Source organism: Magnolia sinica, chromosome 13 (assembly GCF_029962835.1).
Source record: "Magnolia sinica isolate HGM2019 chromosome 13, MsV1, whole genome shotgun sequence".
NCBI lineage: Eukaryota > Viridiplantae > Streptophyta > Magnoliopsida > Magnoliales > Magnoliaceae > Magnolia > Magnolia sinica.
In genome coordinates this window covers 35,637,290-35,661,881 of record NC_080585.1, presented here as the reverse complement: position 1 = coordinate 35,661,881, position 24,592 = coordinate 35,637,290, and the positions used below count along the sequence as shown (strand labels likewise).

Sequence of the window (24,592 nt, the reverse complement as noted above, 5' to 3'; positions counted from 1 at the left end):
TCGCACCATATGAAAACCTATTACTTGGCGGTGAAGTAAACTAAAATAAAAATCAAACAAAGAAATCCAAAGCGTTCACGATGTTCTAAATAATAACAATAAACAAAACCTAAAAGACGACATCAATTTGACGAGTGGGCCATGATCATGAGATCCTATGATCGGCTTTTCTTGACTATCGGGTCCACTCTTTTGAACAAAAACTTCGTCTTCTAGCTAGAAGGCCCTCTCTGGACGTCGTCGTTGAGCCAGATCGATGGTGGGGCCCTCCTGCGTACGTACGTGCGTAGGGGGGTGGTGTGCGTGCGCGTGTGCGCATGATGTCCCCATCAATTCTCTCCGGCTGCGAAGATTTCGCCACTGGCGAAATAAAACTCCTGAACCGATCCAGGATGTTAGGATCAAGTCTTTGAAGCTCTTCCCCAGTGAGCCAAGTGCTGTTTGAAGCTGGGCGTGACTTCCATTTAACCAGGTACTTATGAAACCCGCCGTCCGACGTTGAAACTATCTGATGGTCCAGGATATCCTCTATTTCCTCTCTGGGTGTGTGAAGGCTAGGTATGAGAGGTAGAGGCTGAGAAGAAAGGTCAGGAAGAGTAGGTATAGGAGGTAGAGGCTGGGAAAATGGATCAGGAATGGTAGGTATGCGAGGTAGAGGCTGGGAAAATGGGCCGGGACGGGTAGGTATGGGACGTAGAGGCTGGAAAAATGGGTCGGGAATGGTAGGTATGGGAGGTAGAAGCTGAGAAAATGGGTCGGGACGGGTAGGTATAGGACCAAGGTGTCCCGTATCGGTATCGGTTGGCGTAACGGTGTCCTCCAAAACTGATACGGATACGGGGGCGTAACGGCCCGTAACGGCGCAAATTTTTTTTTTTTGCTAAAAAAAATATGAAAAAATATGAATTAAATCCAGAATATTCTAAGCATTCCAAATATGCATTCATTTATAAATTGGAACATGTTTATGGTGGTGTAACAGTCCACTCTTTGGTGAGAAGTTGTATCGGACTGTCTGATGAATTTATGAACCAGATAACCTGAATTTGACTACAAAATTCATATATTTAATTTTCTAACTATCTACTATCAATGATAGATATATTAGAATGAATGTAAAATGAAAATATCTTACATTAGGTGTTTGCAATTATTTTTGAGGAATTTCTCGAACATACCTGTGGTCCTGTGCAGTGTGGTGCACGTGACTGTGATAGTGTAATTCCTGTCTATGACCTGTCATCCTCAAGTCAAGAATATTAAAAAAAATAATTAGTAGTGTCTGATATACTCCCCTGCAACTTGATTAAGGATTACTTGATTGGTTGTCAGGGGAGCTATTTTAAATACAAGTTCGGCAGTGTCAAGTGTGTACTCGCGATTGCAATAATCTGTTGTGAGCTGTCTGCTGCAAATACTTACCTTAATACAAATATATACTCACAATCACAAGTCACCACCAAAATGAAAATCTGCTTTTTTGTAGTTGCTCGACCTCCACATCATCGTCATCGTCACCATCAGGCTGAGGCTGTCCAATAGGTGTAGGTGCTACATATCCATAATATCCAGTGCCAGAAGGAAATATTAGATCAACGAAACTAGAGGATGACTGATCCTGACTAGGCAACGACTCTGACCCGGAGTAAGGATATCCACCAGTGCCCGTCGAATAGCCATACTGGTGCCCATACTCAGGCTGTTGAGAATCTTGAGATTGAGAGTACGTCTGCTGTGATGAGTAACTTGAATTTGGATCTGGATATCTATAATCATATGGATATTGATCGGGAGGGCTACTCCAACATGAATGTGATGGAACAGGCTCAGTATAACCATCATAATTCAATTCACCATAAGAATATCCATCATAATAACCAAGACCATGAGCCTGCTGATGTTCCGAACCTCTCGGACCTGGTGCACTACTAGATGTACCCACCTCCTGCTGGCTGTATCATGACTCGGTACACTCATAAGTCCGACCTCGTGTACCACCTCGTCACTGTTCATCGACATCGTGATCTGTAGACGGCTGTATAGGGCACTGAGCAACACCAGAAGTGCCAGCACCAGGGGCAGGGGGTCATCGTCTTCATTCGACACGGTCACGTTACCACTGCTCATACTCTTTTGTTGATCTTGAGCCGTATCTGTACGTGGCATAAACGCTGCCCCTCTTACTGGGTCCAACACATCTGCACGACTCTCTTGTTGGCCTCTGCGTATTTCTGGGTCATCAATTTTCAATTCTTCACTATCCTCTTCAATTTGTTTTTCCCTTGTTTCCAACCAAGGTAGAAGTGGGTTATCCTCATCAAAAATATTATCCAAGTTTATTGGACAGTAGTCTCCGTCATCAACAGCTTTAATGCTCCTATGATGTCGTCGCATTCTTAGTTTTATATTGTAGTGCATGAAGACAAGTCTATCTAATGTTCTAGTCTGTAATTTATTCCTATTCTTTGAATGAATGAGCGCAAAACAACTCCAATTCCTTTCGCAGCTAGAGGAAGATGTTGTCTGGCTCAAAACTTTTACTGTAATTTTTTGGAGAGCCTTCGTACTCTCTCCAAAATTAATCCACCATTCGGCCGGTTGCAATCTAGATACTGTATGCTGTGCAAGAGCATTCCAAAGCTACCAAGGCGATTTCCAAATGTATCGAATTCATTTAATGCCTTTATTTGCAGATCTAAGTCAGGCTCTAATCTCTTTATCACATTTTTTAGCCCGACACGAACTTCATCATCCGCAACAAATGATTGGGCATATCTATACCTAGGATTTAGGTAGTAACCTGCTGCATGAAGATCGTGATGGAGTTGTTTTGTCCATCTCTTGTCGATCATCTTCCAATAAGTCTGCCAACTTCTACAATCACGTTGAATTGCAAACTTTGCCTTATCCATGGCATCATATAGGAAGCCCATGGTAGGTGCTTCATCGGATTCAACAAGACGGAGTACCCTCATTAGTAGCTCCATCACCTTTAGGATCGCCTTGACCTTCTTCCAATATTTGTTGTCCCATATGGTGTTCGCAACTTCGACCGGTGTTCCTGATGTCTTCTTCCCATGTTTTGTGTTGAGCCATTCTCGGGAAGCGAACATCTCACTCAACTCTTCCCTATGCTGGAATAAACTCTCTAATGCTATAAAGTTTGTTGCGAATCTAGTCGCCGCAGGCCTCAACAACTCTCGTCCTTTCGTGAACTTTCTCATTATTGCAACTACTTGATTATGGTTGTAAATAAACGTCGTCACTTCCCTTGCCCTTTCGACCATTTCCTTAACATTCTTCTTCTTCCCAATATCTTCCAATATAAGATCAATACAATGGGCAGCACATGGTGACCAAAAAAGATGTTTTCTCTTATCCATCAACATATGCCCTGCAAGCTTATATGTTGCTTCATTATTTGTCACAATCTGCACTATATTCTCCTCTCCAATCTCGTCCACAACTTTATCCATTAGTCCATTAATATAAGTAGAATTTTTGTTGCCTCTGAGGCATCAATTGACTTGTGGTATATAGTTCCTAAGTGGCAGTATACCATGAAGTTGATCATGCTGCGTTTGGTTGGGCCAGTCCAACCATCACACATGATTGTGCATCCTCTGGCTTGCCATACAGGTTTAAAGGTAGTCACGTATGCTTTCACATCTGCATACTCTGCATCTGTCCATTTCCCCCTAATCTCCTTAGCCGTGGGAGCTTTTATTCCTTCACCTGCTTCTGCTGCTGCATCAATTACCACCTGCCAATATGGAGAATTGGCCGCGTTAGGAGGTATGTTGGCATGTATAAATAACTTTGCTGCTGCTCTACCTAATTTCTCAACGGAAGGTCTACTCCACATTTGTTTTATCTTCTTTTGTTTAGTTGATTCTTTCCTAAATAAGATTGGATCAATAGAGGGTCTCTTAGGCTCATTTACTTCTTCATCCAAACGTATAGGGGCATCATGTGAAGATGTCTGTCGTCGGCTCCCAAACATACGTCGTAACCCACCAAACCTACCCCCACCCCCACCTGCAGAAGCAGTTGCACTTCCAGTTGCACTCCCACTCCCACTCACACTGCCCCCCTTGTATCACGCACTGACCCATGCGTGCCAAACACGCGGCGACGTTCTTCCTCTTCACGAGCTAGACGCAAGCTCTCTCTCCTAGTTATAGTAAGTTCTCGATCTGAATCTTCGTCAGAATCAATAATATCTTCATCACGAATGCCTATATATTCAGGACTAAACACTTCCTGTCGAGCTGCATCCAAAATATCATCTTTCTTCTTTTGTACAGCAGCACGTTTACCCTTCGACTCATCCAGACTAGCTTGCATTAAAAGCATTATTTCTTTCGGTACTCTACTACATGGCACAACTTGACCCTTTCGATGTGCCAAATGTTGTTTGAGACGGGTAATTCCACCAGTCACTAGTCTATCACAATACTTGCACTTCATTTGATGCCTAGTACTACCAACCCTCTCACAATGTTGCCATCCAATATCATCACTTACTTGTTGTTGGCCAGACCCAGACATTTCTTTAGGTTTAGGTAGACACTAGATAATTAGATATGAGTATGAGTGTATGACCTATGTTAATAAAGATGATTTTATATTCTAACTAAACCCTAAGAAGCTCCAAGGCAAAACCTGTCCAATATAAGCAAGTAAAAACATAAAGTCACTAATTCGAAAATAGAACAAAATTATAAAATGACACCCCAAATCTGTAAAATACACATTAACATGTTCTACTATGATTAACACATCACATGGCATGATTAAAACAGTAAAACAATCATTAAAAAATTATTTTTTAAATTTTAAAAAAAAGGGCCATAATTAATGCGTAAATAGAAAAAAATATTAAAAAAATTATAAAATGGCACCCCAAATCTGTAAAATGCACATTAACATATTCTACTATGATTAGCACATCATATGACATGATTAAAACAGCAATACAACCATTAAAAATTGATTTTTCGAATTTTAAAAAAAAGGGGCAAAATTCATGCGTAAATAGAAAAAAATATTTAAAAAATATAAAATGGCACCCAAAATCTGTAACATGCACATTAACATGTTCTACTATGATTAACACATCATATGGAATGATTAAAACAGCAAAACAATCATTAAAAATTGATTTTTTGAATTTTAAAAAAAAGGCGCAAAATTCATGCGTAAATAGAAAAAAATATTTAAAAAATATAAAATGGCACCCCAAATCTGTAAAATGCACATTAACGTGTTCTACTATGATTAACACATCATATGGCATGATTAAAACAGCAAAACAATCATTAAAAATTGATTTTTCGAATTTAAAAAAAAAGGGGCAAAATTCATGCGTAAATAGAAAAAAATATTTAAAAAATATAAAATGGCACCCCAAATCTGTAAAATGCACATTAACATGTTCTAATATGATTAACACATCATATGGCATGATTAAAACAACAAAACAACCATTAAAAATTGATTTTTCAAATTTAAAAAAAAGGGTCAAAATTCATGCGTAAATAGAAAAAAATATTAAATGGCACCCCAAATCTGTAAAATGCATATTAACATGTTCTACTATGATTAACACATCATATGAGATGATTAAAGCAGCAAAACATATTAAAAAAAGTATAAATACCTATTTTTGACAAATTTATGAAAAATGGCCCACCAAGCTTTGATTCAACAAAATCCGCAATATAATGTGTTTTTTCCTCAAATATCTAGCCAAGGTTGGTCGAAATTAGTAGTAGAAGGAGTGAGAAATAATTTGGAAGCAAGAAGTTAAAAAAAAAAAATCGAAAACGGAGCTTAAAATGCAAAAAAAAAAAAATGACCGTTTTATGACCGTTACGGCTGACCGTTACGGGCAGTAACGGCCGTTACGCCCGTATCGGGCCCGTATCGGCCGATACGGCCGATACGTAACCGATTTGGCATACCTTGTATAGGACGTAGAGGCTGAGAAAATGGGTTGGGAATGGTAGGTATGAGAGGTAGAGATTGGGAAGATGGGTTGGGAGGGGCCATGGATCAAGGGATAAATATGGGGAATCAGGATGGGTGGGCGAAGGGCCGGACAAAGTATCAGTGGTCTCCTGAAAAGTAACTAGATCTTCCACATTGAATGTGGAACTAATTCCCATGGAAGGTGGAAGATTCAACTCATACACATTGAGACCGTTTCGTTTTATAATTTTGAAGGGTCCAACGTTATGCGCGTGTAACTTACAAACGACCTCTGGAGGATACTGCTCGGGCCTAATACGAACCATCACAGAGTCCCAATATTGAATTCTTTGAAATGTTTATGCTGGTCTGCAGAAAATTTGTAATGTTCATTACTAGTAGTGATCTTCTGCCTGATTTCTTGATGCCATGAATGAATGTGATGCGCAAAAGGCTCTGCAGGCTCTGACGGCCTATGGGATTGTGCCATAAGGACACGATCAATAGGTTTTTTAGGTTTATAACTAGTAACGACTTCATACGGACTGAGACCTGTAAACCTATTGACAGAACTATTAAACGCAAACTCGGCTGTAGGTATAATGGTGTCCCATGTTCTGGTGTGCTCTATATCCCTCATAGGGGGAGACTCATCCAGTAGATCATCAGGAAAGACATCATGAAACTCATCCACTACCGGAATGGCCTTAGTAGGTAACTCTACATTAGCCTCTGGTGCACTCTCTCTAGCCACGAGGCCGCACATGTTGTACCTCTCAAAATAATGGTCTTGATGTCCCTCATGGGGTGGGGGTACGGGTGCACGCCCATGACTAATTCCTTGGTCACCTCCATTCATTAGTTTATCCTCCTGGCCACCTACCTGAGATTGGCCATCTTCTCTAATGGTAGAGTTTGTTTTGAGGGAGACCTCTATTTGGTCAAGGCGTTGATCTATGTCTTGTTCCAAGCGCTTACCCCAAGATTCGATTTGCTGGGACAACTTGTTTAGTGACTCTAGCAGTTGTTCTATGTTTAGTGTAGGGTGCTAGCAAAAACCATGACTTGTACGTGTGGGCGTACAACTTGCTAACTCCACCTAAGGACTTTCTACGACGACTGTATGAGACTAAATGATCCTGTGAGATTCTATATGAGGGGACTATGCAATGTTACTCTAGCAATATAGTTAATAAAATAAGGGACTATGGACTCCTAAAAGCTACGTGTGATGGACTAGATGCATGACGGAGTAAAACAAACTAACCCTAAACAAATAATGTATTCCCCTATAAGAACCCTAAGCTTTGATACCAAATTTGATGCAGGACATGAAATTTAAGTATGAGATGCAAGAATTTAGGCTTAGATCATACCAATTCAAAAGCAGTTACACAAATTCCACATCCCACATGACAATCCAAATCATTCAATTAAAAAGGGGAATCTATGCGGGTTTAAGCCGACACAGGCTAAGACTGGACCAATAAAAATTATAAACTAAACGATGTCAAAGGGAAATAGAAATCAACCACACATGCATAAAAATCAGTCCTTAATCCAAGGGATTCCCCAATTTCAATTCAAGGAACCCTAGGGGTGAAAAAAAGGGACAAATAAATTAGGGCTAATGCAAACTAAAACTAGGGTTTATGAAATATGAATGAAAAGAGGAAAACCAGAGGAAAACCTGACTCAGAGAAAGCTGCTGCGTGCAGATGGTAACCCGGGGCTCATGCACGTGCGCGGGTGGGCTGGACGCACGTGTGATGGAAGCCCGCCTCCCTAAAGTGACACCTAAGCCTTGGTCAGCCAAGAGACACCTCCAATCCTTCCAAGTTTGACGACGATCCGACGTAAGGTCGAGGCGTAGTACTCCGCCAAAGTTTCAGCCCTCCTACAGGTCCAGATGTTGCAAACTAGCTGTAGGGGGATGAATAGTTGCAAAAGCTGGGAAATTCAAAGCAATAATGGTGATAGAAGATGGGAGATATGGATGGAAGAGGCTAGGGGCGGATGTGGATAGATGTGGCTTCGCACCACGGTAGTTAGCCCTTCGAAGAAGGGAGGACTTCGCACCCACTTTTGAATTCTTCCACAACTCACGAAGAGAGTAGAAAAATAAGCAGGGATTTTTATTAAACTTGAATAAATCAAAAGAACTACAAGGGGTGTGCCTATTTATAGGGAAAATCCTATACCCCAAAACTCGCACCATGTGAAAACCTATTACTTGGCGATGAAGTAAACTAAAATAAAAACCAAACAAAGAAATCCAAAGCGTTCACGATGTTCTAAATAATAACAATAAACAAAACTTAAAATATGACATCAATCCGACGAGTGGGCCATGATCATGAGATCCCATGATGGACTTTTTTTGACTATTGGGCCCACCCTTTTGAACCACCAATGAAGAGACAGTAAATAATCTCTTCATTCACTATCCTTTCATTCACAAGATTTGGACGGTCTTCTTTCACCGCTTCGATGTGCCTTGTTGCTTTCCAAGCTTAACCGACAGTCTCCTCTTCTTATGGCATGGGGTTAGATGTGGGAAACATAGGACTCCTCTCTGGCGGATGGCTCTTCTCGCGGTTTGGTGGGTTGTTTGGGTTGAAAGGAATGATTGGTGCTTTAACGACAAAGCCAATTCAGCGGACCTCATGGTGTTTAGGGCGATTCATTATGTGGTCGAATGGGCTACCTATTCGTCTAAGCCTATAGATTGTAATTTTGATTTTGTAGCTGCTTAGCAGTTTTGCTATCTCAGCAGAGCTGCGCTCTCTTCCTTTGTTGTTTCTCCCTTTTTTCCTCTTAATAATATTCTCTGTGTTAATTCTCAAAAAAAAAAAAAAAAAAAAGTTTCACGTTGAAATGGATAGTTTAGGATTTGTATGACATCAAGTTTCTATAGTTTTTTATTTTTTTTATTTTAAATATATATTTTCAATTTCCATTCCAAAAAAAGAAAAAGCAAGTTTCTATAAATTTTTTTGTTTAAATATTTTCAATTTCCATTGAGAGAGAGAGAGAGAGAGGGGGGTGGGGGTGGTTGGGGTTGGTGGAGAATGAAATAGATATTTTTTTTAAGGATTTGTATGACATCAGTTTTCTATAATTTTTTTTTTTTGGGTTTAAATATTTTCAATTTCCATTCCAAAAAAGAACTATAGTTTTCTTCATTTAAATATTTTCAGTTTCCATTCTGAGAGTGTTCTAGCTATCTTTTGACCTTTTAATCCTGAAACTTTGTACCATATTGGGTTTGGCTGTATTTTATTCCTTCACTGGATGTGATTGGATATTATTCTGACTTCATTGCAGGCTGGGGAGTTTTTCCACTCAGCTCAAAGTAGTGCCACTGCACAGCAGAGAGAAATTGAATCACGTACCGTTGGTGAAAGATCCATTGACAGTCCTTTGTTGTTGGAACAAGTACAATTTTGTACCCACTGATCCAGTTTCTCAGTATCAAATGTTACCCTTTTCTCTCTCTTCCCTTGGAATAATACTTTTAGAATTTGTCACTGCACAGGAAATGTTGACAGAGCCATCAAAGCAAGTTAAGCTGGGGTTTGTCAGTGGCCTAGTGCCCAAAGAAAAGTCAATGGCATTTGAAAGGATCCTTTTCCGTGCTACAAGGGGTAACATGTTTCTCAAGCAAGCAGTGGTTGAAGATCCTGTCACCGATCCAGTTTCAGGAGAAAAGGTTATTAATACAATTTATTACTTGAAAAAGTTGTAAAGCTTGCGACATATTCTTTATGAATAAATTTGAGTTAGTGCTCACTATTCAAAATGGCTATCATAATACTGTTTGTGTTCGTTTATTTTCTCATGCTTTTCTTGTAATTTATGAAAAATGCAAATTCCAAAAATTTCACACGTCTTATTTTCTTAGATGAGCTGGTGGAAACAGTGTAGGGTGTGTGTGTGATCCAATGTTCAATCCCTTGCAGTGTTTAACACGCCCCCCCCCCCCCCCCCCCCCAAAAGAAAAAATAAAAATAAAAAATCTTATTTACTGGTCTTAATCAATCGGTATTTTTATTCCACAATGACCACTCCTATCCTTCTTTATTGTCTACTGCATTTTGCAATTAATAGTACCAAATGCTGGGGACATGCTAATTGTGGAAATTAGTGCTCTTATAATTACTAAAAATTATAAAAAAGGGGGAACTGCACTGCTGCCACACATGGTATTGCCAAAGAGAATATAGTTCTCCTAGAATTTCAGTTCTCATCAATGTCAAGAAAGTTTTGAATAGAGGGTAATACAGTTCCATTGTTCAATGATAGACATTTATTATTTTCTATCATTCTCGTCTAGTGTTATTCTCCTTGAAATATAATAACATTGACATCATGGTCTGTAACATTTTAAAGGCCAAACCGAACATGATTGTGAAAGATGTTACATTACAAGATCATGATCAATCATTTGGGTTTGATCTATGGCATATTTTAAGTTACTGGTTTCCCTTAGTTGTAATAACCGAGTGCTTTGTTTGAATCCTCAATCATGGATTGTGAATACTATTAATTTTCTAAATAGCATCTTTATCAGTGGCGGGAACACATTCATCTTTCATTTCTAGCCTCCTATTTCTTATTTATGTGCTTTATTTTTCACTCGTAATATCCATTTTCAGGTTGAGAAAAATGTGTTTGTCGTCTTCTATTCTGGAGAAAGAGCTAAAGCCAAAATTTTAAAGATATGTGAAGCCTTCGGAGCAAATCGTTACCCATTTTCAGATGACCTGAGTAAACAGATGCAGATGATAGAAGAGGTATGCATTATGATTATGGCATACAAATGCAGATGATAGAAGAGGTGTGCATTATGATTTTGGCATACTTGATTCTATTCCTTGAAATAACATTACTCCTATCTGAAGTTCCAACCATGATTGTTTCAGCTCCTTTGTTCTGTTTAAATATTCAACTCTGTTGATTATTTGGGTTGGCCTTTTGATTGCTATTAATGATCAAGTTTATAGTTTGGAATCACTTCACTGCTTCAGTCTCTGTCCTTTGGAAATCCTAACACTGCATTTACTTTTTTTTTTGTCACTGTCTATTCAAATTGTTTTTAGAATATTCTGGTTGTTATCCTGTCTCTTCTTTTTCTGCCTTTGCAATAGAAATGCCTTTTTGTTGAAAAATGTTGACTGTAGAGAAATTAGATATACTTTTTAATTTTTTGTGGAGATACTTAGACCTCACCATGAAATGCAATAAATATGCTTGCTAGTTTGAGCACAGATGCTGTATGAGCTAGTTCTGGCCGTTGTATACGTCATTACCATTCTATGTATCTCTTTTCTCTCCACAGTTATGGAGGGTTTTTCATGCTTCTTGACTCTTGCTATTATGAGCATTTCTCAGGACCACAGCATATCCTGGGAAAGTTACAATGAACTTGGCCTCAGGCAATTGGCATCAAATTGATGCTATTACTTCCTTGCTAAATACATTGTTTATCAAAGCAAATTAAATTGGCTCGTGTAATATTTTATATTTCTCATTACTGTTATTTTGAGACATTAATTAGCAATTGTTATTTTGAGATATTAATTAGCAGTATCTTCAAATAGTTCCCAAATAAAAGATTTTTAATTAAACTCGTAAATTCATTGGCAAAGTTTACCTAGAAGTATGCATAAATAACTTGGTTATTGCTTAATAAGCTCTCAAGTCCAACCCGTTGGATCATAATTAACTGTCCACTCAGCAAAAAACTTCCAACATTTCATGTGCGTGCGGTATCCAACCTGTCCAATAGGTTCACCCAATCATTGGGAATTGCTTGTGCAAAAATCAGCCTCATCCACTCATTAGGTGCGCCACACCCTCAAACTCTGCGGACTCGACCTCAGATAAGGCTAAATGTTTAATCTTAGAATGGGCGGTCATTGTTCCTCTTTTGAAGGATTATGATGTCAGTTTTCTTGTAGCATAGTGTTGTTTGCCCTCTCAGCAGATGTCCTCTGTCTTCCCTTTACTTTTCTCTTCCTTTTATAATATTTGTCACCTTTCAAAAAAAAAAAAAAGAAACAATGTTTAGCCAATAGCAATTGATAAATAATAAAATACAAGTGTGTGTGGATGAGGCTGATTTTTGCACCAGGAGATCCTCTTGGCGGGCACAACCTATAGGAAAGATTGGATGTCATGCGAACATAATAGTTTGAAGTTATTCGCTGGTTGGACCATAAATTATGGTCCAACTGGTTAGACTTGAAACCTTCTCTTGTTTAATTAAAGATGTTGAACTGTAACAAATTTCCTTGGGTTAGCATTGATTTTTCACTTGACTCATTTCAACTTGTTGGCATCCCTGATGCAATATTGACTTGGTCTGGTACTGAAGTATCTAGATGCCAATATTGGGCTCTGTCCCATAATGTACCATGTCTTCAAGCTTGATGTAAAATGTGAATTTCTAGTTTTTGTGTTCAAGTTAAGCTTTTGTAGCTTTATATATATATATATATATATATAAAAAAAAAAAATTCTAAATCTGAGTCCTGGAACTCCCCTCCTTTTGGTACTTAACATGGTCATCTCCATTTAGCAGTTGTCTGTTAATTTGTAGACACTTGTTTGAAAGAGAGATTTCTCCTGCAGTTGATGGATATCTGTTTACAATACATGCCTGTATGATTTAATCTCAACCCTTGATTAATTTCAATTTTCAGGTTTCTGGAAGATTGGCAGAGCTGAAGACTACTATAGATGTTGGGCTGTTGCACAGAAACAATTTGTTAAATACGATTTGTTACCAGTTTGAACAGTGGAACCTCTTGGTCAGTTTATTTATATAATTCACAAAATCTTGCACAGTTTCTCGGGGAGAAAGCTCTTCCCTGTCACCTAAAATTTGTAAAAGGGGCACATTTTTTTTTTCTGTTGCCATTTGCACCTTCTAGGCGACACTATGGATTGGAGTTATTTAGTTGAAAATCTTTTTCAGTCAGTTTATATATATGTTTAAATTGTCCAGGTCAAGAAGGAAAAATCTGTTTACCACACTTTAAACATGCTTAGCATTGATGTGACGAAAAAGTGTCTCGTTGCAGAAGGGTGGAGCCCTGTGTTCGCGTCAAATCAGGTAACCTGTTTCACTCATTTTTCTTAGATGCATTTTTATCTGTTCTCTTGTCCAACCCCCCCCCCCCCCCCCCAATAGTTTCAATCTCACATTAATCCACAATCAGTATATTACTTTTTGCCCTGATGCTTATTGTAAAAGTCTTTTAATTTGCGCAGATTAAGGTTGCACTACAGCGGGCAGCCTTTGACAGCAACTCCCAAGTTGGAGCCATATTTCAGGTTCTGCATGCAAGGGAATCACCGCCTACATATTTCCGGACAAACAAATTTACTACTGCTTTCCAAGAAATTGTTGATGCATATGGGTGAGTTTATCTTTCGGATCTATTCGGAAACATTAATTATGTTGGAAATGTTTATTTAAGTTCATACCAATCAGAAAGACATTGTCCATGAGTAACATATTTATTGTAATAGGTCTTTCCCCGGGCATCTGATGTTTATTCAATGTTTGGGTGTCATTCGTATTATCATGTTGCGGATCTTGGTTCTTTGTTTGAATAAAACAATTGATCCTCAGCTGAAGGGAAGGTTTTCTTGGTTATCTTATTATTATTATTATTATTATTATTATTATTATTATTATTATTATTATTATTTATCTTTGTGATTGTGTGGAAGATGCATCAGGTTCTTGTATTTGCACAATGTGGACTACTCTAACATGCATATGTTCACTTTCTGTAATGATATCACCATATTCACAGATACAGCTAGAAACCTGTCTTTGGAGGGCTTTAACTACTGCTTTCAAGGCAATTGGCTGGCATTGTTGTTTTGCAGAACTCAGCCTTGGCTGGCATTGTTGTTTTGCAGAACTCAGCCATGCATGTACACTATACCCACATTGATTTCTTTTTCCACTGATGCATGCATCGATGTTCCACTCCACAAGTAATCTCATATATGTGCATCATGTGTAGTGTAGGAGGTCATCTCTATTTAAGTTTTGAACTGGAGTTACGTTCGTGCAATGGTTCATAACTTGTTGGATTATGATTTGGCATGGAAGATAATTTCATCCTATCTTATACAAACGCTGGCCTCATGTCACGATTTCTTCTGATTGCAGGGTGGCTAAGTATCAAGAAGCAAATCCTGGTGTATACACAATCGTCACATTTCCATTTTTGTTTGCCGTAATGTTTGGTGATTGGGGTCATGGTTTGTGCTTGTTATTTGCAACATTATACTTTATCATCAGAGAAAAGAAACTTTCCAGTCAGGTGAGTGTGACGCAACTTCTTGCTATATGTTTCAACAGGCCCAATGATTTGTAAAATCCAAAATGCTCACACTCCATCGATGCTGTTTCTAATGTCAAGATTTAGGGTTATAACTTCTATTATATGACTATTCATGTGATTTAGGCCCAATGATTTGTAAAATCCAAAATGCTCACACTCCATCGATGCTGTTTCTAATGTCAAGATTTAGGGTTATAACTTCTATTATATGACTATTCATGTGCTTTTTTTTAAAGGGTCTGAACACTCGTATGGTGTTTTACTTTTAAAATCCTTAAACGTTCCTGGTAATGTTATTCTATTTGACATTGTTAGGGTGCAGTTTTGAATTTTATGTCTTTTCCTTATACCTTCCTGGTAATGTTATTCTATTTGACATTGTTGGGGTGCGGTTTTGAATTTTATGTCTTTATCCTGCTTCTACAGTTGCTGTTGTTTTTCTATTTATCATGCTTTCTTATGGTGCTTTGAGTACAGAGTTTGGAAGAGCAGATACCTAACTTTCGGGGGCACTTAATCACATTGATAAATGCAGATATGTCAAACATGCTAAGTTTAGTTCTATTTCAGTACCCTGCAGTTTCCTCAATTGGCTGGATAAAATCTGAAGGGCTTCCTTTTGGAGATGGGCCAAATGAAAACACAAATTCCATCTCATAGAGTGGAGTGAGATGTGTAAACTGGAAAGCATATGCAGGATGGGGATCAGATCAGTAAAAATTATAAATACGGTGCTCCATGGGAAATGGTTGTAGATGTTCAGGGTGGAGGCTGATAGTTCTTGGGAAAAAAGTTGCCAAATATGGTGAGGGAATGTTGGCCGTTGGTTTTCTAAGGCTTCATCTTAGTTTCCACGATTGGCTGGAAAAAAAAAAATAAAATCTTAAGAGACCCTTCTTTTTCTGTCTTCAATGGGAGCTTCAACTTCTTTAATGGGAGAATGGAAGAGGAATGGCTAAAAACAAAAACCCCAAGCGAGTGAATAGAAAGAGAAAATGGGGAATAGGCTCTTTCTTTTAAACCTCCCCCCCCCCCCCCCACCTTTTTGTCTCTAAAAATGATGAGATTTCCCGTAGTCAGATTCAGTTGAGTTTTTTTTTTTTTGAAGATAATCTGACTTGTTTTGACTCAATGAGTTAACTGGGGTTTGAGTAGACTCTGGGAAACCAGACCAAGTTGCAGACTGACCTGGTTTTCTCAACCTAGTGACTAGGTCAGTAACTGGGCAAGGTCGACTCTGCTGAGTCCTGGTTTTATGGTTTTAGATATCAATGTACTCTTTTCATTGTTATGAACTTACTTGAACTTGAAATTCTTTCATAATCTATATGTGCAAGATTGGCATTGCACTTTCTATACTTCACTTTTTGTCCCTGACGCATGAGATGAAGATTATTTATTTTATATCATTTTAGCTATTTATGTAGCTAAAATGACGAGATTTCCCGTAGTCAGACTCAGTTGATTTTTTTTTTTTTTCAAAAGATAATCTGAGTTGTTTTGACTCAGTGAGTTAACCGGGGTTTGAGTAGACTCTGGGAAACCAGGCCAAGTTGCAGACTGACCTGGTTTTCTCAACCTAGTGACTAGGTCAGTAACCGGGCCAGGTCGACTCTGCTGAGTCCCGGTTTTATGGTTTTAGATATCAATGTACTCTTTTCATTGTTATGAACTTGAAATTCTTTCGTAATCTATGTGAGAGAGATTGTCATTGCACTTTCTATACTTCACTTTTTGTCCCTGACACATGAGATGAAGATTATTTATTTTATATCATTTTAGCTATTTATGTAGCTAAAATGATGAGATTTCCCGTTGTCAGGCTCAGTTGAGTTTTTTTTTTTTTTTATGAAGATAATCTGACTTGTTTTGACTCAGTGAGTTAACTGGGGTTTGAGTAGACTCTGGGAAACCAGGCCAAGTTGCAGACTGACCTCGTTGTCTCAACCTAGTGACTAGGTCAGTAACTGGGCCAGGTCAACTCTGCTGAGTCCCGGTTTTATGGTTTTAGATATCAATGTACTCTTTTCATTGTTATGAACTTAAATGAACTTGAAATTCTTTCGTAATCTATATAAGCGAGATTGTCATTGCACTTTCTATACTTTTTGTCCCTGACACATGAGATGAAGATTATTTATTTTATATCATTTAAGCTATTTATGTAGCTTCTTCAGAATACATCAATCGTATTGAATCATTTAGAGCAAAATACGCTCTGTAATTTAGAAAAACTGTCTTTGCAAGTCACCGAATATTATTTAGCTTAGAGAAAATATTTCTTGTTTGCATCTGATATGATTACGCATGCTTATGGGTTATAGTGTTCCATCACAGCTTTGAAATAATTTTCCTCTGTTTCCCTAATGATGGATGCCCTTGGAGAAATGTTCGCACTGTCTTAAGCTGATATAGTGTGCTTTTATAGGTTATTTTGTTGACAAATATTCAAAATTCATGCAGCAGAACAGAAATACAGAATTCACAACATTTGACTAACCAAGGTGTTCCATAATGGTAACGGTGGCCATAAAAGCCACCGTGTTACTGTTACAATACCATTATGGCCTGTTTTTTTTAATGGAAAAAAAATCTGTTTGAGACCGTTACGGGCCTGTATGGGTCATTTTTTCTGTTAAGGCCCTTTAACAACTACCATTTTAAAAAAAATGTATTTGTAATCTATTTATTTTTTAGTCTGTCTATTTTTAAGCAACTCTGTATTTCCTTCATCTTTTGCATGGGATATGAAGTTGCTATGTTGCACACAATTCATGTTTCATGAATTATATTCCTATGAGCTTGGATGTTGCTTCTGATATCTTCTCGAGTTTTTGGAGAGTTCTAACTCATTGCTGTCTACTTATTTTGAGAACAGAAACTTGGAGACATCACCGAGATGACATTTGGTGGTCGCTATGTCATTATGATGATGGCATTGTTCTCAATATACACTGGGTTGATCTATAATGAGTTCTTTTCAGTCCCTTTCAATCTTTTTGGCCCTTCTGCCTATGAATGCCGTGATGCTTCTTGCAGGTATTTAATAAGCTCCTTAGAGTGGCATCAGAACATAAGTTATGCCATGGCTGATTAATATTTTATATTCTGGACCTTTTTTGTTTCAGTGAATCTACTACAGTGGGCTTAATTAAGGTGCGCCGTACTTACCCATTTGGTGTGGATTCGAATTGGCATGGCAGCCGCAGTGAGTTGCCATTCCTGAACTCATTGAAGATGAAGATGTCGATTCTTCTTGGGGTAGCCCAAATGAATCTCGGCATTGTGCTGAGCTTTTTCAATGCCATGTTCTTCAAAAGTAACCTGAACATTTGGTGAGTTCAATTGCTGAGTTGGATACAACCAATGCCATCTCAACCGATGCCTCTTTCCCCAAATTATTAGTTCAATCCTCTTTTCCTGAATTTTACAAGGAGTTGATGTTGTTTACTCTGTTAAGCCTGCTTTTACATTACGCACTTGCTGCCAGGGAGCTTCCTCAAGTTATTGATTTCTGTGAAATGATGTCTGGATTGATCTCTTGAGTTACAATGCCTCCAATGCATTGGGGATTCAGCTTCTTTCCAATCTTTTTTATAGCTATTGAGTGCTTCTAATTCATTTGTCTATCTATTTACACAGACACAGGCACAGGCACATGCATACGCCATACCCTTTGATCTGGTTTTACTCGTTATTATTGTTGATTATGGATCATATGTTTTACACAGGTTCCAGTTTGTTCCCCAGATAATATTCTTAAATAGCCTTTTTGGGTACCTTTCCCTTCTAATTATTGTGAAGTGGTGCACTGGTTCAAAAGCTGATCTCTACCATGTAATGATATATATGTTCCTAAGCCCCACGGATGATCTAGGTGAAAACCAACTTTTTGTTGGGCAGAAACAAGTTCAGGTGAATCTAGCTTTTGTTTATTTGTTATAATTTCTATGTAAATTAATAGGAAAGGCAATTGACTCATGTTCTCTTCTCATCAATCACCAGCTTGTGTTACTGTTACTGGCTTTTGTCAGTGTCCCATGGATGCTGTTACCAAAGCCTTTTCTCTTGAAGAAGCAACACCAAGAAGTATGCTTGTGATTTCTAGCTGAAATGCTTGCTGAAATTTCACCAACCTTTTTTCTACACAGTTTTTTAATTTACTTTTGTTGCTTCAGAGGCATCAAGGACAAACTTACGCCATGCTTCAAGGCACTGATGATTTATTTGAAACGGAGCATGATCATGGTTCTCATGACCACGAGGAGTTTGAGTTCAGCGAAGTTTTTGTACACCAACTCATTCATACCATAGAGTTTGTCCTTGGAGCAGTCTCCAACACAGCCTCTTACCTTAGGTTGTGGGCTCTCAGGTATGTATTCACTGCATCGCTAACGTCTGAGTTATCTTCTTAATGTTATAGCCCTTGTGGGCTCTTAGGTACGTGTTCACTAAATGGCTACAGTCCAAGTTATGTTCTTAATGTTAGTCATTGGGGTGGCATCCATGAATCAAAGGAAGAAAAATGACATGATTTTCGTGGCAAGCAACCGTCCTAGTTTGATTGGGTATGGTGCCATGTGCTAACATAGGGAGCATTCACCTCACATATGGACAGTTGGTGCTTTAACTTGCATGTATCCGTGGTGGACATGTTTTGTACCAAATATTAACAAATATGAAATTTGAGAACTATTGATTTATGTAGTAGTTGTGTGAGTTTAAAAAAAGAAAGACGAAGAAGTGTGCCTAAAAAGAAAGAAGACTTCCACAATCCACATTCATTGGAAAGAGCAGCAAAAGATTTGTGTTTTTTTCATAGATCTAACCTTTTATCCCTTGATATCAACTGTATAATGTTTTTTCTTTATTATCTCTCTTTTAGATTTTCTTTTTGGTTGGCTCCCTATAGCTATGGTTAACATGTGTATAGTTTATGAAATCTATAAAGTATGAGTTCAAGAGTGGCTGGCTTATGGAGCATTCTAACAAAGTATAACACTTAAGTGTATATTTTTAGATTTCATATAAATTATTGGAAACTAAAATTATAAACTAGGGAAATGCTCCAGTGCTCTGAGATGCACTGTAAGTTATGTTGCTCCTAGTTGCGTCTGTTCAGTTGGACAGTCCTATTGATTGATCTGAACTGTCCATTTGAGTCCAAAACACGTTTCATGGGCTACCATGCAAACATATACTAATCTGATTATCCAATCCATCCTTTATTTAGCCTTAGTTTCTGTAGCCATAATTTCTCAAACCATGGATGGGATGGTTACGACTGCATAACAAAAGTGATTCTTTAGAATCATAAGCAATCCATGATGGTCCTACCGAATAGATGGATCAAATTGTCAATTGGAACTATTTGTGTAAACAATCTTGAGCATCTGTATTTATTTATTTATATATATATATAGAGAGAGAGAGAGAGAGAGATCAGTATTAGGAAGATCTATGGATTGGACTGTCTGCCAATGCAACTAGGTGCCCATCCCTCCCTTCCTCTCTCTCTACAGTATTAGGAAAGATCTATGGATTGGACTATGTGTGCCAATGCAACTAGGTGCTCATCCCTCCCTCCCTCGTGTTTGAACATGTGCTTGTGTACATATGTTACCATCAAACTTTTTCCTTATCACGGAATTTGATTGTTTTTTTTTTTTTTCCCAGCCTTGCTCATTCGGAGTTGTCGACTGTGTTCTATGAGAAGGTTCTGCTTCTTGCTTGGGGGTAAGTGTTAGGCCATTTCAGTTAAAATGTGCTCCTACAAGGAATGTGACTGATATTAGAAATGGTATTTCTAATTCACAGGTTCAATAATGTTCTGATCCTGATCGTTGGCATCATTGTATTTATTTGCGCAACTGTGGGCGTGTTGCTCGTGATGGAAACATTGAGTGCCTTTCTGCATGCCTTGCGTCTTCATTGGGTGGAGTTTCAGAACAAGTTCTATGAGGGAGACGGATACAAATTCTACCCATTTTCGTTTGCACTGCTAGGGGAGGAGGATGATTGATGGGATCTACGGTGTAGATCTCTCACATGGGCATTCTCCACAATTTATTTTCCCAAAACAGGGGTTGCTTTTAGGCAAGACACTCAGATAAAAAGAAAGGCCTTTCAGTGTGCGTGTGCACATGCAAAACCCTTGCCGCTTCCCTGCTGTTGTTTCTCATGGAATAAAGGATAAACGAAGGTTTGGTGCCCTTGCTGTGTTATATCATTAGTTGTATTGGTCTCAGCATATTCATGTTTTGCTCCGTTGCTGTTATTAGTACAGGCATGAGTTGTAGAATGTATGATCATGGATATTGACAATTCCTACTCATTCTTTCCTATTTTTAATCGCTGGCATTGTATCCTTTTAAAGTTATTAAATCGAAGGGCTAAGGTGCATGTATGTTTTGAGAATGAGCTTGGTGCAGAAGAAATCTCACTTAGTTTTGTGTGAGAGAATAATTGATATGCCATATGTGGAGGGAGGTGGCAGTTTGCAAGTGGTGCAAATGCCCTATTAGCCGGGTTGCAGAAATCCCTAGTAACCGTTGACGTTTCTCAATGAAAGTGTGCCTGCAGTGAAAAGGGTATCATTTCATTGATGAGAATCTCTGATGATTTGAGGGCTCTCTCCACATATGGGTAGTATGTAACACTTAGATATGCTTGCATTCAGAACTGAAGGGTATGGTTATCTACTGTGGCCATCCAAGCTAGAGAAGTCACTGCAAGTTTATCATCATCCAAAAATTGCGTTTGCTCAAGAGTGTGTATTTGCTAAATTTAAGCAATTTGATATTTTTCATATGAACTGTCTATTTAAATGCCCATCTAAATTCATATAGTTGTTGGTCTATTGTCCATCTAAATTAGGGCTGAAAGTTGGGTTGGTGCTCAACCCTAGCCCAACCCAAAGGTTCCTATACCTCAACCCTAACCCAACCTAAGGTTCCTATTCCCCAACCCTAACCCAACCCAACCCAACCCAACCCAACCTTGGTTGGAATTTCTCAACCCAAGTCCAACCCAAGTGGGCTCGGTCTGGCAAATTACATGCTAATATTTTCGTTATTACATTAGTCTATAATATTTCAATGCACTTCTTATTTTTTGTACCTATGATTTTATTAACTATATATGTAGTTATTTATGGTAAAGAACTTTATTTTTTCTAAACAAACAAGCTAAAATATAGGACTATTCCTTTAAAAGTCGTGTTATGTAGTATGCAATCTATTTGAGAGAGAAATCTCGCATATCTTGTTAGCTTGAGTCATCGGAAATGGCATGGACCAATGAGACTTGACGGCACCGGAATTTCCTATGCCTTCAACAAAGACGATCCATACTCAATTATCATTTATAACTTATATATTGATCAGGTTCGGGTTGGGCCGGGCAGCCCAAGACCTCAACCCAAGCTTGACCCACCTTCATCAGGTTGGTGTTTAAACTAGGTACATCCTGCCTGAGCCCAACCCAATGTTGGGTCGGTCATGGGTTGGTTGGGTTGAACCTGCCCGACTTTCAGCCCTAATCTAAATGTATGGCTCACGATTTCAATGGTTTCGAGATGTGAATGTGTTCCTGCTTAATAACCATCACCCATTGGGCTGTCAATGGGTTCTGGGACCCATGGGTAATCCATGGGGCGGACCCAATTGTAAGACCGATTTGATATATATATATATATATATATATATATATATATATATATATATAATTATTTTATTATTTGGACAAATTAATAAATCTAGTCTGGCCTAGTCTGGGCGTATTCTTTCAGTAGTGCTGTTATATATACTAGGGGTTTGGCATGCTCACATGGAGAGGAATTCCGGTGAGAATCTGCTCTACAGCTTGGGGGAGAGAGAGAGTTGCTAGGCTAGAGGGCTTTTGCCGGTGATGTCTGAACCGTCAATCAACACCAGCCACATTATTAAGTTTGTAAAATGCCTTCTAACTTCATATGTCATGTCCTTAAAATAGTGAGGTAAGCTATAAATGTGAAACCCCCACTGATATTATTCTAGCAATGGAACGCATTAGGAGAGCCTGTTACACCAAGCACGTGTGAAAGTTTCACACGTCATTTATCAGCTGGGACCAACCATGTAGATGCTCTTATTAGACCCAGGTCTTCAAAAAGGAGCCCAGTTTGCCAAGGGTACAGATAGTATGGAACCCGACCCAAAACCGAAAGGTTTACCCTTTCCTAAAAATGGGTTAGGCTGTACCTTAGGGTCTGACCACGACCACCATGTGTCCACGCACCCACCCCAGTAGGTGCATCCCTAACAGGTGGGTGTCATGGGTTTGATTACAATACACTTGCACCAGCGCACGTGTGGCTTAGTTGGAACACACAAGACCCAGGACGTAGTCGCCATGCACATAGGACCCACCCAACGCTATGCACTTATTGCATGCCTGCATCCTGTGGGACGGACCCATAACGTCCAACGGTCTTGATTGCCGATTTATGGATTATATGATTTTCGGTCTCTCTTAAGTTGCGTGTGCGACTATGCATGTGTTTTTTAAAAATTTTTTGGTTATTCCCACGTGCAACGCATGGGCTTTTTTTCAATGACTTTTGCTGGTTTTACTACCCAGTGCACGCATGGCATGAATGTAAATCAATCCAAACCATCCAAATTATGAGCCGAAATTCGGACATGGGTTAACCCAAAAACCAGATCCTAGTCATTTTAACAGTTCAAATTCAGGAGGCAAATGTCTGTTAATTGGAAAATTGGAACCGTCGAATCAGCGAGGGCTTAAAGCTAGGACCATCATCTCGACGGTTCGGATTGAGATACATGAATGGTATAACGTGATGTGTACACACGGATGCTATGGTACGATTCTTCAGAAAGTATATGTCAGCCAAGTTGTTTGTGCAGGTTTACTAGCCTCATACACACCCACACGTACCAAATGCCGACCTTGTAAATAGGTGGGACATCTGATCAGTGCATTAGATATCCTTCAGCGAAGATGAACACAATACAATCATCAGATGGCCACATATACGTGAAATGATTGAACCGTTCAAAAGTTCATGCACCTGTGTGGCCTTCCTGATGAATGGACCGTCTTGATTTTTGCTCGTGTTCATAGTATTGATGGGAACCACCTTATGAACTGCTCGTGAAGTTCACCTTACGGATTTTTTGGATCATTGAACCGTTGCCCTAAACATCCATACGGTTAAGATTAAAATAGAAAACATAACAACGGTCTGAAAAAAAAAATGTCAATATCATATATACATTGAATCTTCCAATCTAGAGTAACTTTCGTATATATGACATCGAGAGTGAGATCCGTCATATTGACGGTTTCGATCACTGAAACAAAGGCCACAGTTGTAGAAACTGAGAAATGTACTGTACCACCGTAAATTCCTCGTATTTTCAGATAGACGGTTACGAAAAAAAAAACCAACGGTCCACATTAAAAAAAAAGGTCCTAATATACGTCATGAAATCTTTCAAACTGGGGAGCTGTTTGGGCCGCCCACGGTGGGACTCAAAAGTAACCAGTCTAAATTATATGAACGAGCGGATTAGGTCGTACATATAATTTTTGTGGTCCATTAATGGTCGATCTCACTAAAATGACATGGAAAAACGGATGGACGGTGTGGATTCAGAAAATATACATCAAGGTGGGCCCCACAGTAAGGACCGCACTGTCTTGGGTGGGTCCTGGGTCTCACCTAATCCGCACCGAACCGTCATGGGTGAGTTAGATCTATTACATTGGTGGACATTTATTGGACGGTTATTAATGAAAACAAGTATCCATGAATCAAAGGTTAGGATTGCTCCAAGCCTCCAACTATTTGGTTGTAAGTTATTGAAAGTGGCTACCACAATTTAGGTCTTGTAACTGAGTTAAAATATGCCACGTGTAACATTTCAAGATGCCTGCGTATGAAGCATAATACGCATCTGGAGTATCAAATAATCTCAGAACTGTTGACGGAAAAACCGGGAATCCGCCATCCAAGGTGGGGTCCACCAGATATACAATCTGGAACATCCATCCGAGGGCCAGACTTGTAGAAATGCAACGGTCGAGGATACGGGTAATATATATCCTCGGCCCGAGGATCATATAATTCATGGTCCAATGAAATGGATGGCTGGTATGAGCTGGAAGCGTGTAAGGATGCCCCGTCCTCCCAGCTTATGAAAAGCCATCTCTTTCGCTCTCTCTCTTCTTTCTCTCTCTCTCTC

General features: G+C 38.9%; 1 protein-coding gene across 1 annotated transcript in view; it reads left to right on the top strand.

Moving 5' to 3' along the window:
* The window catches only part of LOC131223570 (V-type proton ATPase subunit a3-like), a 31,286-nt gene extending 10,527 nt beyond the window's left edge, over positions 1 to 20,759 (top strand). The window contains exons 5-18 of the mRNA XM_058219008.1: positions 9,301 to 9,411; positions 9,512 to 9,685; positions 10,632 to 10,769; positions 12,681 to 12,788; positions 12,986 to 13,093; positions 13,252 to 13,400; positions 14,168 to 14,321; positions 17,221 to 17,381; positions 17,471 to 17,677; positions 18,074 to 18,257; positions 18,348 to 18,431; positions 18,521 to 18,714; positions 20,019 to 20,078; positions 20,160 to 20,759. Coding sequence (XP_058074991.1) covers positions 9,301 to 9,411; positions 9,512 to 9,685; positions 10,632 to 10,769; positions 12,681 to 12,788; positions 12,986 to 13,093; positions 13,252 to 13,400; positions 14,168 to 14,321; positions 17,221 to 17,381; positions 17,471 to 17,677; positions 18,074 to 18,257; positions 18,348 to 18,431; positions 18,521 to 18,714; positions 20,019 to 20,078; positions 20,160 to 20,364 — 2,037 coding nt within the window. The 3' untranslated portion in view covers positions 20,365 to 20,759. The remainder of the gene's footprint in view (positions 1 to 9,300; positions 9,412 to 9,511; positions 9,686 to 10,631; positions 10,770 to 12,680; positions 12,789 to 12,985; positions 13,094 to 13,251; positions 13,401 to 14,167; positions 14,322 to 17,220; positions 17,382 to 17,470; positions 17,678 to 18,073; positions 18,258 to 18,347; positions 18,432 to 18,520; positions 18,715 to 20,018; positions 20,079 to 20,159) is intronic.
* The last annotated feature ends 3,833 nt before the right edge of the window (positions 20,760 to 24,592 follow it).